The sequence below is a fragment of the Sparus aurata genome, chromosome 12 (genome assembly GCF_900880675.1).
Source record: "Sparus aurata chromosome 12, fSpaAur1.1, whole genome shotgun sequence".
NCBI lineage: Eukaryota > Metazoa > Chordata > Actinopteri > Spariformes > Sparidae > Sparus > Sparus aurata.
The window spans coordinates 27,978,250-27,994,080 of record NC_044198.1 but is presented as its reverse complement, the minus strand read 5'-3'; the positions used below and the strand labels follow the sequence as shown (position 1 = coordinate 27,994,080).

Genomic DNA, 15,831 nt, shown 5'->3' with positions numbered 1-15,831 from the left:
GGAAGACGAGTAGCAGGAAATGGAAATACTCAAAACTGTACTTAAGTTACATTAAATGACTGTTGTTGACAAACTAAATGCCAACAATTTCACCTCAGATAATTTAAAAAGATAACGCGTATGTTATTGATTACCAATAAAAAGAGATTTTTCTTTTATTTACGTAAAAAACGTTGATAAGTACGTAATGTTCTTCTTCTCTGACAAGTTCCAAGTGCCGTTCGCTGTTACCATGGCAACAGAACGGCCCGGGGCGTGTCCAGCATAGATCTAGACATTCTTGAAGGTGCACGCACTTTGTACGTCAGCACGCGGCTCTGTCTAGTCGCTGTCGATCTATGCTCCGTGTGCAGCGGCAGCCCTGTCATGTGACACCGACTTGTCCAGCTCACACTTCCGCTACTGCGTGTAAAAGTTGAGTGAAATCTCGGAGAAGTTTACAGGAAGACTGTTGCCAAGTTAATGAGCACTTTATAAGTTTGTGCGAGTTTAAGTTCATTTATCGGGAAGTTGTTTGAATGCGGAACATGTCGACGGCGGTCCTGTACAACGACCAGGGAGGAGCGGAGGCTGCCGTGGAAGCGGGTCAGGAGAGCACCCCGACCACCTCCAGCTCCGGAGCTGCCTTCGGACTCTTCAGCACCGACTTCAAAAAGTAAGCTAGCTTAGCATGAGTTCCGTCTGCTGTTAACGTTGTGAGTTTGTGCTGAAGTTGAGCAGTTATGGTGACCTTTAAGGTGGAGCTGACCCGAAAAGAGACCGGAATGACCCCGCAGCATCAACAAGCTAGGCGGTGATGGCGACTGACCGTTAGCTGCTCGTTAACTGTCAACATTCTGAAGCGTTGTCGAGACGTTTTGTTCGGTTTGTTTGTCCCCTGTGTGTCGCCGTCCTTTGACATGAACTCACTTTTTCACAAGAGACAGTAGCTGCAACATAAAGTCTAAAGTAACAGACAGAAATATGCAGATTTGATCATGTTTATCATGAAGTTAACTGTGTTTAAAAGTAGCTGCACACCTGGAGACTGTTACTCTTCCTCCATTAAGGTTGAGGGTGTTATTTAGGAGAAGTGTTGATGCACGATATGGATTTATTTCAGCCAATAACCGATAATTGCCTCCTTATTCTAATTCTCCTCATTAATAAGATCAAAACACGATGATTTCACACAAGTTCCTAACCTGTAGTTACACACCTGAAGGTAAAAAGGCTAAGATGTTGTGACAAAATGGATGATGCAGTGATTTCTTCTTCTTCTTCGTCTTCTTCTTCTTCTACTTCTTCTTCTTCTTCTGTGTTTTTCTTGGATCTTAAACAGCAGCTAACTGAGTCAGATTCTGTAAACACTGCTGTAAATAAGTCAATTAAAGCAAGTTAGCTTCACATTATTGGCTCTTTTCATCACCTAGAAACTACAGCCCTATCAATAAGTAGCTGATAATATACATTTCCTGATATCAGGCCAGTAATTTATCAGTGTAATGTGAATCACACCAAGCTGAGCTGTGTTAAGAGATTCGATCTGCTGCGATTTGATCAACTAAACCATGTAATATTCTGGTGTCCAGAATCCAAATATTGTAATATTTGTTTAAATTTTGACGTTTCAATTCACTGACTTTGTCTTAAAAACCTGGAAAAGAATGCTAGATGGACTGTTTCATTAGAGTTCACTCAAATCTCTTCAGTTTTATACAGACTATGTTTTTTGCAGCGGTTAATATAAAGTTTAGTTGGTGACAATGAAAGCGGGACACAATAAGAAAGAGCTTCAAGCATTCATATAACATTTGCAGCACTTTGTATACTTCACATGGTAAGAAGTAGCTGCAATGATTGATTGATTAGTTATCAACAAGTTTGAGTCAGTTTTTAAAGAAAAGAAAATCTAAATTCTCTGCTGTCAGCTCGTTAAATATGAATATTTATTTGTTTCTTTCCTCCTTTATGACAGTAACCTGAATATCTTTGGGACAATTAAGATGAAACACTGATCAAAGTTTTTCACCATTTTCCTACATTTTATAAACCAAACAACTAATCGATTGGTCTAGGAAACGTTTGGCAGATTAATCAGCGGTGGTGATAATCGTTAGTTGCAGCCCTGTAGTCTGATAACAACATCTGATCTGTCAGCGTCAGTTCTTTAACCAGTTCAGCGAGTCTCTAATCTTTGTTTCGAGAGCTTCATATGATGTGCACAGTCGTGACTTTCTTCAGAGTCAGCTGCAATGACATCTAGTCTCCAGACTTCAGACTGAATGATCTCTACATTTCTGCATAGTATTAAGAAGTTAAAAGAAACCATACTTATCTTGTAGACTGGTGGTTTTCAGCAGGTTCACACAGTGAAATGAGCTTCAGACTGTTGTGAAGAAGATGTAGTATCGGTCAGATTTCTATAAATTCACATATTCACATTGAAATTATTTTCAAACCTAGTAGTATTAAAAAAAACAAACAGCCGATAACAAAAACCCTCCTGCAGCACATCGGTGTTAAACCTGCAGAAAACGAGCAGTCGTGTCCAAACCACATGGAAATGATAACAACATGTCAGCCTGCAGGTGGATCCACTGACCTCTGCATGCCTCAGCACTCTGCAGCCACAGGCCAGAACAGGAACATCAGGAGACTCTGCAAAACACTACTCGTAATAACGTAAAAAGATTAGTTACACACCCTGAAGTCTGACAGAAATGATCTTGCATGAAGTTCCTCTAAACTTAAATATTTGATGCTTATTTTTTATTTATTTAACCTTCATTTTACCAGAAATATTCCCACTGAGGTTGAAATACCTCTTTTACAAAGGAGTCCTGGCAGAGAAGCCAACAAGTAGACCAACTTTATTATTCAGTATGTAAGTGTTGCAGGAGTTTTGACCTCTGTACACTTTGTTTTACTTTCTGTATGCACCTTGCAGAAAGCTGTGCTCTGCTTTTCCAACACGGCAGCATAGAAAGTGTTGTTCTTAGCAGTTATATAAAGTCAGTGATTTATTACAAATGTACGATTGAATTTTCTTTAATCGGTTACAGAAATCTTTGCATTTGATGCATCTGTTAAAGAGACAAGAGACGGTACTTTTAGTCCCTAATCTTGTTTTTTATAACAGTCCGTACTTGCATAATAAAGTTAAAAGTGTCTTTGTGGCTCACATCTGGAGGAAAGTGTAAAAAGTCTTTTGTTTGGAGGAATGATGTATAGAATTTGTAGAAAAGACTGAAGGTTGCAGCTGCTGATTTTCCAATATGAGAAGAATACAGTATTGAGCAGTGTAAATGTTTTATGACCTCCAATAACTGAGATATACACAGATTAATCTGTAATCAGGTTTCTGCTTCTTACCAGCAGTTGTGCATTGAAGATGAATAACCAGCTGAAACTTTGAGTGCTGCATGTGACGATTGTTGTCTTTGTCAATTAATTCTTTGACAATTTTTTGATTAACCGATTAGTTGTTTGGTCTATAAGCTGTCAGAAAATGGAGAGTTTACTGTCACAGAGGAGGAAATATTCACATTTAACAAGCTGGAATCAGAGATTTTTTTAACCTGTTTAATCTTAAGAAAATGTTCAAACCAATTAATTAATTTCATAGTTGACAGCTAACAAAACAGTTGAGATTAAAGGAACAAATTTAAAGTATGAATGTGTTAGTATGACCCCTGAAGTTTGTCTGTATTATAGTTGAATTCATTGAGATTAAACTGTGCAGCCTATTTGAATTATTCTGCAGCTGTTTTACATCCTCAGACATGATAACAAAACACAGACTCACACGACTGAATAAGAACAGAATGATCTGAAGTTATAGTTGCATATTTAGAGTTTGAACAACAAGAATCTGTGAAGACATGAGACATATTTTGACAGCAGTCTTGTCTCTGTTGTTGTTGCTGTGTTACGCTAACACCACGTCACAGTTAGCTTGTCAAAAATACGCTTAATCAGATTTCCACTGTGTCAAACTGAAACTGGATTGTGGTCAGAGTTTCATCCCAGACATCTGCCACTAGAGGGCAGCCAGACATCAGTACATCCGTCCTTTACATTCACTAACTTACTTGTGAGCTCAGTGTTTCTGCTGCTGAGCTGCTCAGGTTTGATGCTACCTGAGTGGGAATGTGAAGGACACACCAGAGCAGATCCAGATTTAAATACCTCAGTAAATATTTCATCTAGGAATGTTCTCATATCTGTCCTGCAGATTCACCCTGCAGCGGAGTTTTCTCTGCTGCAGGATTTAGCCTGTTGTGATTCTCAATTTGAGGCCTTTTCTTTTTCCAAACCGTTAAATGTTGCTTAGCATGCTAAAGTGAACCTCTAAGCTGTCTCACATGATCATCCACCCTGTTAGGCTAGTCTCGGTCATATGTTTGTCGACCTCTAAGCCAAGCTGGAGGACCAGAGTGAGAACACAGAGGCATGAATGATGCTTCTGTCTGCTCCTCTCTCCACACAATTCACAATGCTGCGGCCTGTACATCCTCAAGCATCCGTGTCTCCTCAGCTACATATTTGGGAATTAAAACTGTTTCAGTCGCTTTTGTTATTTAAGTTTATTGAGTGTTTGTCACATTCCTGCAACGTTCTGTCGTCTTATTGGCTGATTATCTGTGACTAAAGATGAGTTTCACTGGGTTTCACTGCTTTGGTTGTATGTGACAGAAGGGCTGCAACTAACAGGCACTTTCATTGTTGGTTGATGTGTTTTCTCCATATCTGATTTTCTCCATTATTTGATTAGTTGTCATGTCAGAAAATGGTGAGAAAATCCCAAGATAACGTCTGCAGATGTCTCACTTTGTCGCAGAGGAGGAAAGAAATCAGAACATATTCACATGTGAGACGCTGGAATCAGAGAATCTTTGACTCAAGCCATTTAGTCTGTAGTTTTGGTGAAGAAATGTTAACGAGAGGAGAAAAATCTTCAGTGGCTGATTTTTTTTCCTGCCTAAACAAATAAATAAACAAACTGAGGTAACAATCTCTCTTTGTTTTCATAACTGAATAAACTGACGCTAAAGAACAACACAGTTTATACCATTTTACTTTGTTTATATGTGGCGGACCCTGCCACCTTTCGAGCTTCAACAGTGTGCTGGGACCTTATTTTCCTCTGAGAACAGCTTGTTGATTCACTCATGCAAAAATAAAACATTTCTGAATTTGTATTATCACCCCATTAATATTCTAAATATTCAAATTCCTACTTTCTTACTTTCTATTCCCAAAACTACACAGTGCTCCTGTGAGCAGAGTAACTGTCACTGCCGGCTCGGCTCTGCAGTCCGTCTCCTTCATACTACGACTTAAAGCATTTTGTATGAGATATAATAATTATAAATGTAATATTGCAATGTATAAATGTATTGTTTGTGCTTTTCACAAACAAAAGTGACAAAGTGCTTTTCATTGGTTTTAACATACAGTAGGAGACAGAACATATAAAGGAGCCACCTACATAATAATATGATATTAATAAGAAGAGTAATAAAAGAAAATAAGATGCATAAACGTGTGCGTACATGTTACAGCTGACACTCTGTCTGTGAATAAACAAAACAGTTCTTGTTTAAATCCCCAAAAATTGTGCTGAATTCCAGAGTTTAAATAATGATCATCAACTCAAATATTGTTCTGGCGTTGCATTAAATGAGATGGATGCACAGGCGGTACATTTGTGATAAATATTCATTAGGAGCCTGACATGGATAAATTATATTATCATAAATCTCAGCAGTGATTGAAGGACAAAGCTTTGAAAAGCTCAGAAGGAAACAGAAGCGATGCAGTCGGGCTTTTTTAAAACACTTCACTTTGTTTTGCACCGAAGTATTTCTGATCAGGTTGCACAGCATATCTAACTTAATAATTGACCACTTAAACTACTTAATTACTTCACATTTAAATTAGAATAAGTCCAGTCTCTCAGGTGATATTCTTATTTCTCACCAGAGCTACAAGTTGGAAAAGTTAGTCCTGCTGTGTCAACTTAAAGGTGCGAAATGTAGGAATTTCAGTTTAAAACAGTCAAAAGTTAACAAAGATTATAAACAGAATGCAAATAGTTAGCTGACTGAGCTAACGCAGCTAAATATCTAACAGCATGAGTTGGCAGTTGTTGCTGTGATGATGATTTGCTCCTCTGTTCTGTGTGTGTTGACTTTGATGTTGCACCTTTTTTTAAAAAGAACCAAAAGTGATTTAAAGCATCGGCTTGTTTCTTGTTGTTTTGCCTCCACAGGGCTGATGAATCAGTTTGTGCAGGTTCAAACAATGCTACTGAATTTCTCTGCTGCATACATGGAATTGAATTATGAAGACAATTGAAGGCTTGAGGTCTGTGATTAAATCAGAAATGTTAGTTAATAGTTATTCAGGAACCAAAAGCTTTTTACAGAAAACAACTTTTGAAGTGAGCTGCTACAAACAGCTCCCTGGATCATGTCAAGCTCCTGACCATGTGATCTATTAATTAGCTTGTTAAAGTGATCAGAGTCGTTGCTTACATCAGTCGTGTTCTCTGTGAGAGAGGGTAGGAAACACATTGTACACCCTCCAACGCTTCTGTAACGTTCACATCTTAAAGGGCATTTCCTGACATTCAGCCTGGTTCTGTTATCTTTGATGTGGGCCTGTCCTGTTGGCAGTGAATGTGCTCTCGGTGGTGTCAAGCTAAAGTCCATTATTGTGCAGTGGAGGTGATGAAAAGTAGTCCAGTGTTTACCCACCAGTGCAGATAAGGCCCTCCTTTTTCCCCTAGAGGGAAGTGACCACAGTCACACAGAGACAGACTCACACTCGCAGCCTGAAGGCAGGTGAGACGGCCTCGTTTCCACAAGGAACATTCACCAAAGAGACGAGTTAACGAGAGCGGACGACGGCTGACCGGCAGGTTCTGTCAGCAGGAACGTGGACGACAGCAGCAGCAGCACAGAGAGCAGCACTACCACCAGAAGTATGAGTTGTCATTAGCGAGCTGACGGAGCATCTTGTGACTTTTTTTTTTGCCCAAGAGAAGAGGAAGAAGAAGTGAATGACAGGCACAAAGCCAGTGGAGCCTGAGCTGTTTTTCCACTCTTCCCAGCTTTGACAGTTATGAACGAGACGGGAAGACAACTGTAAATAAAGCCAGGGCACACAGCCTGAAGGAAAGTAATTACCACTGCTCGCTTTCACTCTTCAGCTTGAAATCCAGTCAGTTTGGGTTGTGGACAGCTAACACACACACACACACACACACACACACACACACACACACACACACACACACACACAGACACACACACAGACACACACAGAGTAAGTGTAGTGCTTGTTGAGTGGACTCGGTATGGATGTTGGTTTATCTTCTCTGCGCTCGGAGGCGGTGGGAGCCATGAGGACGGCGCTGGTGTCTGCTGAGAACTTACAGCTGTCTCTGAAGAGCGAGCTCAGTCAGGAGGAACAGGCCCTCACACTCACAAAGAGTAGCCCCCAGGAGACACACAAAGACGGGTACTGTACCATCAGACACGGTGCTCTGGTGATGGAGGCTTTTTTGTGTTTTTTTTTCTTTTAAGTTTTATCTCGGGTTACTGTTTCCTCCGTATGTTGGTTAGCTGGAAACCCACATGTAGTGTCAACAGAACTTATGTGAACCTTTTGAAAAAGTTAGACCATGTCTCTACTAGTTATTTACTAGATAAAATAAAGGTTAAAATCACGTTAAGAAAAGTTTTTTCTCTAAAGGTTTGCTATCCTGACTCTTTAGCCGAAATCTATCAGCAAGATAATCCTTCACTTCTCTGATGTTTTAACCGTAATTGCTAATGTCAGAGGTAAAAAAGCTAATTTAGGCTATAAACAAATTACATCACAGTCGTATTACTTTAACGTCACCACCAATCATCTTACAACGCTGTACAAAACACACTCTACTTCTAGTTAGAGACTTTTTAATCCAACCGTAGATGATGCAGAACTAAGATGAAAATATCACAAATTTCTGTTAACCAGATCTTCAGCATTTAACTGAAAACTCATTGAAAAATCTATATTTTTGTCGCTGACATCAACAATAAAAATGATTGTAAGTTGCAGCAGTGCTGTTTTGAGCTAAATGCTAACGTAAGCATGCTAGCATTCTTTTTGAGCTCAACCAAATGCAGAGACGAGGTAACCACTCACAAACGTTTAACAGTATCAAGCAAACTGAGGTAGAATCAAACGTAAGATCTAATTGTTGGTTTGTAGACTCCTGACAACATTACCTGAGGCTGATGGGAATGTCATTCCAGTAAAAATGTTGACGTGATAACGTCTCAGAGGATGTTAGAGGATCACCAAAGTCAGTCGGATTTCTCCTCAACGTGAACATTTGGGAAACACAAATATTTGCACATTAAAAATCCCTCCAGTAGATGTTGAAATTAAATCAGCCTGGATGAAAGTGATGCACCGAGCTCCTGTTGTCATGACTCATAAAAGTAGGTAAACAATAGTTGTTGAGATATTTTAGTCTAAGTGTTTTATCGACCAACATTTCCATCCCTGGAGTCTCGCAGCTTCTGTTTATTTCCCAGAAAAGAAAGTTTGCATGGCTTACATTCCTGTTTTTCTTTTCCATCTGGTCGTTGCCTCTCTGTGTTCTCCTCTGTGTGGAACAAACAACCTGTTCTGTTGTACGGTGACAGCGTGTGTTAGCATTAGCTAAGGAATGAGCTCTGTCATGTTATGTGAGTGCAGGTCTGTTGCAGCAGAACTGGTCATGATGCTTCTGTTGCATTAAAGATCACATCCTTGCTGTTTGCTCGGTGTGTCGTCAGTGTGCCGTTACTCTCTGGCTCCTTTAGATCAAACGGTGTTCAGCCTGCAGGAGCCGGAACATGTGTGCAGTCTAATCTGTGACGCCGACACAGATGTGGTTTACACAGAGCGTTCACAGTACCTTTGGTCAAGCTCTAACTGTTGAAACTGATTAGTGAAGTCGTCCCAGCAGCGCTGACTGTGCCTTATGTAGTGTCGACCACACTGAGAGTCAGTAACAATCCTGTCTGTCTGTCTGTCCTCAGAAATGAAGACCTTAAAGAGATGCTGGAGAGCAACAAGGAGTCGCTCAAACTGGAGGCCATGAAGAGGGTCGTCGGGGTGAGTGCATCATGGGAATCCACATTTTTAAAATCACTAACAGCATCGCGCGTGTGTCGTCTAAAACTGTCGTATTGTTTGATTTGTTCTCAGCTGATTGCCAAAGGGAAGAATTCATCGGAGCTGTTTCCTGCTGTTGTGAAGAACGTGGCGAGTAAAAACATCGAGGTACGACATCCTTAAAGAGAAGTCATCTCTACTACAGGCCGTTATCATGATTCATTTGATTGCGGTGTGACTCAACACGTGGGCTCTCGTGACGTTGCACAGGGAGCTTCCTCATACAGAACAATAGCAGCAGCGTGTTGAAAACTATTCCTTAATTCACTTTATACTAAGATATTCCCGTGACAGGTCATATGTCCCTCGTGAGACTCCAGTTATGTGATTTTATACTCTACATAAATCTTTTGTGCACATATCAGAAGACATTCATGCAAACAAACAGCTGAGAGGACAATTTAACAGATTAAACACAACAAGGAACTTTGACCTGGTTCTGGAGAAGTCTCAGTTGAATTCTGGTGACAAAAGAGACGGTCAGTGAGACGACTGTTCCTACAGAGTTATTGTTGTTAATCTTAAAATTAAAACAGTTTTTAATGCTGCGTGCTGAGAATGAGTTTCACAGTCTGAGTAAAGAAGCTGCTCTGTAGTCTGTAGTTTACTTTATTTCAACATCATTATATTACAGTAAATATATATAATCTTTAGTGTTAAAGAAAAATAGTATTAAACATATGTTGTATCTTTTATTGGCTTTTTATGAATATGTTTTTTTCAGTAGCTTCCAGGTCATGTGAGTGTTTTCTTTATTTTAAACATATTTTTAATGAAACTTCATCATTTCTTTCGCATTAACTTTCAGGTCACGTGACCGAAGACTCTAAATCTGAGTCAGTTCAAAGAAACAGTAGAGTTTACTCAGGACAGATTTAAGACACAGACCTTTGTAACAAACAGGTTTTTTATATTTTGTTTGTTGTTGAATCACTGAAGGCTGGTATTTTAGTTCAACTCTGGAATCTTCATTTATAGTAAATATTATTTAAACTTTTCTAACCTTAACCTACAAAAAGACACCAGGATCAAATCAAGCTGTCAGTCTTGTTAAAGAAAAGTTTAAAACTGTAAATCCTGTCTAACAAAGGCAGAAAAATGTTGGATTTAGAGAATATTGAACCCGTATCTATCAGTCTTAGTCTCATTATTTCCCGTAACAACTTAATACTTAATTATGTATGAGACGTAACTCTAGTTGTGATGACGTCTGCTCTACAGATCCACCCAACTGTGATCGCTCGTTCTAATTCTTAATTCATTGACTCACTTGTTTGTCATCAGAGAAAACATAAAAAGTATATTTCCTCATCAATCAATAGAAGAAAATATGTTTTTAAAGGTACTGTAAATCACTGCGGGCCTGTGTAAACGCTCCTCATGTTGTAAAGTGTGAGCCATGTGCAGACTATTCCACTGAACGACCGAACACTAAGCAGCGGCTCGAGAGGGGTTCCCATGCCCACAGCCTGCGTGTGAATATTGATCAGCAGCAGCAGAATAATCAGGTGGCGTGAGGGGCAGCGTGTGAGCGGGGGGCCTGCAGCCGGCCGCTGTGTGCCAGGCATGCAGCCGAGGCAGCTCGTGGCGGGGTGGAGGAGCAGGTGGGTGGAGGTAATTGGCAGAAGAGAGCCCACAGTCACGTCTCCTGTCTCCACCTCACACACCAGCTGCTGAGGTGCTGCCAGCTCCTCTCTCTCTCCCTGTAGCTCGTCCACACTTTACCTACCTGCAGTACATCTCAGTAAAAACAAAAAATGGCCTCTTCTCTCGCTCCCTCCTTCTCTGCTCATCGCTGTGAGCTGCCATTGATCCCCAGGCAGAAGAAAACAGCACAGGTGCATGCAGGTTGTTGACGGTGTTGCGTGATTTTATATCAGTGCTCGTAATTTTCTTTAATCACTGCTGAACTTCATTAGAAAATCAGACGTGTGTGTGTTTGCCTTCATAGTCAGGTGACGAGTTGAGCTGCGACGATTAATCCTGATGAACAATTCTGATAATCAGTCAAAATACAAAATACAGTACGATCAGAACTACAACACGCGTCCTCTGTGCTTCTCTTTGTCCTTTATGACGGTGAATTCAGAGTTTTAGACTGTTGATTGGACAAGAGAAGCAATTTGGAGTCGTCAGTGTGGGCTCTATGATTTATTTTTTTTATACAATTCTCAGACATTTTATCGACTCAATGATCGGCACAATAATCGATAAAGAAGATTGATAATTGTTAATTGCAGCTCGAGTGAAAGAAGAGAAATGATACAAACACGAGAATCTGATGTGATGCTGAGCCGGTCGTATTAATCGGTTCAGAATGAAATCAGTCGAGTGCTTTGTGGTCATAGAAACCAGATCCTGGAGGGCAGATGGGTTGTGTCTCCTTTTTATAGTGAGTAATGCCGTTAATTCCCTCCGTAATGACCAGAACGATGATTGAGAACTGTGGAGCAGCGCTGCAGGTCGATACTCGCTGCATTACAAAGCATGGCTCTGATTACTAATTAAGCTCTCTGTGATTGTACCTAAAGTGTAACCTTACCCCCGACCTCGACCTCAGATCAGTCGGTAAATGAAATTATAAATACTTCCTGATATAAATCATCATTTTTCATCACCAGTTCCATTATTTATAAATCTGCAGCCTCACAGGCAGAAATCAGCTTCGACGATTCCTCTTTTTTTTTTTTCTTCTCTTTTCTGAATCGTTGCTGTGAATCAGACGAGCGACCTTTGGCCTCCAGTGAAACTCGTCAGACTGCAGGACAAATGTTATCTCAGGCTTTCCTGTGGGAGAAGAAAGAGTGTTGAAGCCAAAACACAAGAAGGAGGGGCGGCAAACATTTCAATGGTCATTTATTTTAATGAACAAAAATACAGAAGCTCGTCCTCTGCCTGAAACAACACTGGAGGGAGTCTGCAGCTCAAAACATCAAGACAGGAAAACTTTCTTTAGCAACTTTATTCCACCTCTTAGAATAATAAACTCAAAGTTCCTGCAGGAAAAAAGGAAACTCTCTGTTCTCTCGTTCATTATTGTTTATTTCACTCTTTATTGAATCTCTTATAGGATTCATACAGAGTCTTGAAAGTTTGGAAAATTACAATTTTCTCTGTTCTCAATTTTACCAATATGCTTAAATATAATTCTCAAAAAATTATTATAATTTTTTTTACCACAGTCTGGTTGTTCATCAACATAATCACTCATGTAAACCAAACATTTTTTGAGTATTTTGACTTTTAATCTTTCAAAGACTGACTTTTATTAGATGTAGAAACATCCTCTCATTAAAATCTGCTTAAATGTAAAGAAAACCCTGAAAACTTGATTGCAGTTCTATATTTCGTTGAGATGTTTCCAACAATGTCGAGAGAAATCAACAAGTTACCTCGAACTGACAATCTGTTTCATGTGGTCGCCCGTCGCTGTAGTGAGAGTGAGAGGAAGGAAAATGGTGGATGAAACAAAATATATCGTGAATAAAACTTTAAAACATCATCTCGTCTGTGAGCGTTTGTGTCTGAGTCACTTCAGGTAAATCTTCTTCAGCAGTGTTGGTTCTGAAACGACGAAGACAGATGGTGAAGGAAATGACATATCGCTTAATAATTATCACAACACAACTCTTTAGAGCTTTTGAATTAATTTGTGTTTGACGTTTGTGTCGTCTGCAGCTGAAGAAGCTTGTGTACGTGTACCTGGTGAGGTATGCAGAGGAGCAGCAGGACCTGGCTCTGCTGTCCATCAGCACCTTCCAGCGGGCCCTCAAGGTACCGATCCCTCTACTGGTTCATTATTACTAACATGGTGAAAGCTTCAGCGGTTCAGTTTAGATGCTTCAGTCCAGTCATCTCTGAAACTTTATTATTTTGTTGTCGTACGTAAACTCGTCTGCAAATAATCTCCAACCATCATGTTTCTGCTGCAGTGATCATAATGAGTAGAACTCTTCCTCTCAAGCACTGAAACAAGAGTTCTTTCTGTGTTTCTGTGGCAGGACCCGAACCAGTTCATCCGGGCCAGCGCACTCAGGGTTCTGTCCAGCATCCGGGTCCCTATAATCGTCCCCATCATGATGCTGGCCATAAAGGAGGCGGCGGCCGACCTGTCCCCGTACGTCAGGAAGACGTCGGCCCACGCGATCCAGAAGCTCTACAGGTACAGTTCTGTTATCTGATGTCGGCTCGCTGCACTCGTCAGCCCAACCGGCTCTGATCACCACCTCATTCCTGAACGCTGAGCCGAGCAGTTGATACAATAAATGTTGGGTAATGTTGATACAAGGAGTTTTACCCTGCAGCTGTTTGACTTTTATCAGCCGAGTCTTTGAGCCTGATACGAATCAAAGAACGAACACGTGTTAAATCTGAGCAAAGAAGTTCAACTGAGTGGATCATTGAATGTTTGAGTTAATGGTTGATTTCAGGAGACAGAGGTCTTTACAAGACGTCCCAATTACTATATCAGGCTCTTTAATCATTTTGCACCACTTACCTCTCTGAGTGTGAAATGTGTTCGTCATGTAATGTTGTTAAACCCTCTCCACAGTGCTCTCAGTCACTGCTGTTGGATTACAGTTTCGAGTGGACCTGACTGCAGATGAACGGGGCGTTTTGTGCGAGCTATTTTTAAAGGTGTTATTGAAACATTGAGCCACTAAATGTGTTCGTTCCATCCCCCTCCTTCCATCAGTCACTCCACAGAACGCTGTTGTTCCAACCATCTGTCCCCTCAAGTGGTTTCAAGTTTGTTGCACTAGCTAACGCTGCTGTGTGCACATGTTTTATCTGATTATTTGACTGTGCGTTTCTGGTAATTTACCATTGTTAACTGCCTTTCCTGGCCAGGTTTGCCTTGTCCAAGAGATCTGTGATCGCAAAGGAATTAACCCGTTTAAATAAAGGCTAGAAAAACAAAAGGAAAAACCCAAAAACCGTTGCTAACATCAGGGCAGTACTGTGGAGGTCCACGAGATGCTAACGGTGTCCTACTACTGGCTCACATGAATTCTGACACAAAGAAAACAAAAGAATCATTTTGGACCCAACATGATTTGTCTACATCAAATCTGCTTATGTGATTTCGATCTTGCAATGTTGCTAATGTTTTGATTTACTTTGCAGCACTTCTACCAATCGATTAATCGAAGTGTTGCCGCTGTAGTCTGAGACATCTTCTCTGCTTTCTGTCAAGACTCCCGCAGTGCAGTGCAACACCACATCTGTCTGTCGGTGATGATGCAACACGATAATGAGTCACAAGTCACAGAAATCTCAGTTTCTAGCTCACTTTAGATTAAATACAGATTGTTTTCATGTATGGAGCATTGAGCTGGAGTGATTAGTGTCACAGATCAGATCAGAAGATGAGACGTGGACAGTTTGACCCGAGCCAGTGGAACCACACACTCTCCTCTCTGTATTCTGAGCACACGGAGGAGACGTAATTTAATTTGTAAGTCATCAAGTTTTCATGTTACGTGAATAATTGTCTCTGTCTCTGTTCTCTTCAGCCTGGATCCAGAGCAGAAGGAGCAGCTGATCGAAGTGATCGAGAAGCTGCTGAAAGACAAAAGCACAGTAAGTACAGACCGAGCTGCGAGAGTCATACAGTACATCCTCCGCATCATGACGCCACTGGAGGGCGCCCCAGTCAAGCACTTCTCCTCTCAGCTCTCATCCCACAGCTCATTCGGCAATGCCATGGTTTGTTAACACCCACTTAAACCCACACATCTTCAGATGCTCCTTGTTAAGTGTCCATTTGGAAGGAATTTTCGCACTGATGCTAGTGTCAGCTTAATTTTCTCAAAGGCCAACTTCTTCTCTTTTTTTCCACAATGGACCGTAAATGAGTTGGAATCTCAAATCCTGTGTTTAGTTCGCTCACAGACGCGATGCAGGCAGCCCATTAGAAGTCAGCAGGCAGCATATTAATTTGAGGAGGTCACAGTGAATACTAAGGGTGTTTAAATGCCAATTTCAAATATGTAGACGTCGGCTACAGAATGCAGAGCATGTTGTGTTTGTACGTGCACAGTTTGGTGTAATTATGTATTCATAGCGTATACCTATCGTTATACAAACAAAACAAAGCCACTCAGGCCAAGGGGGGATGGAGAGCCCGGTACCAGATGCATAGCATATTTGGCCCCAGACGCTAACGAAGACAGATGACTTCTCCCCGTTGGAGCTCACGGTGTGAGGCAGGGGGACGGAGAGAGAGGGCACTATCATCACACAGACAGCGCCACGATCAGCCGCTGATGAATGAAGAAAACCAAACACAGTGGATACTTAATGGCTACCAAACGATGCGTGTTTGTGATGCTAGGACGGTTTCGTGTTTACATGTCCCACGATGATGGCCGGGCTTCCTGCCATTTCTTTTCCTATAATATCAGGGTTTTCCTCCCCGTCATAAAGCTGACGAGCAGCAGCCGTGAGAAGAGCATCAAAATGAGCTGAACCACAGATCTGTGCTCGTACGTCTGCAGGTTTCCTCATTAAGCTTCTGAGGTGTTGAACATCCGTTATCCACTCTAGCTCTTCCATCTTTTTGTACATAGTTGATATAGAAATACTGCTTCAAAATGATGTGAAAATGTAGATTTTTTTTTAAATTGA

At 40.9% G+C, this 15,831-nt stretch overlaps 1 protein-coding gene across 2 annotated transcripts in view; it reads left to right on the top strand.

The window, feature by feature from the left end:
* Positions 1-341: 341 nt before the first annotated feature.
* ap3b1a (adaptor related protein complex 3 subunit beta 1a) overlaps positions 342-15,831 on the top strand; it is a 62,592-nt gene continuing 47,102 nt past the window's right edge. The window contains exons 1-6 of one of the 2 annotated variants that reach the window (XM_030436126.1): positions 342-655; positions 9,066-9,141; positions 9,235-9,309; positions 12,880-12,975; positions 13,203-13,363; positions 14,718-14,784. In XM_030436126.1, the coding sequence (XP_030291986.1) occupies positions 519-655; positions 9,066-9,141; positions 9,235-9,309; positions 12,880-12,975; positions 13,203-13,363; positions 14,718-14,784 (612 nt within the window). In that variant the 5' untranslated portion in view covers positions 342-518. Of the gene's footprint in view, positions 656-7,296; positions 7,510-9,065; positions 9,142-9,234; positions 9,310-12,879; positions 12,976-13,202; positions 13,364-14,717; positions 14,785-15,831 lie in introns of those variants that run through there. The other variant, XM_030436124.1, reaches the window with a different exon arrangement.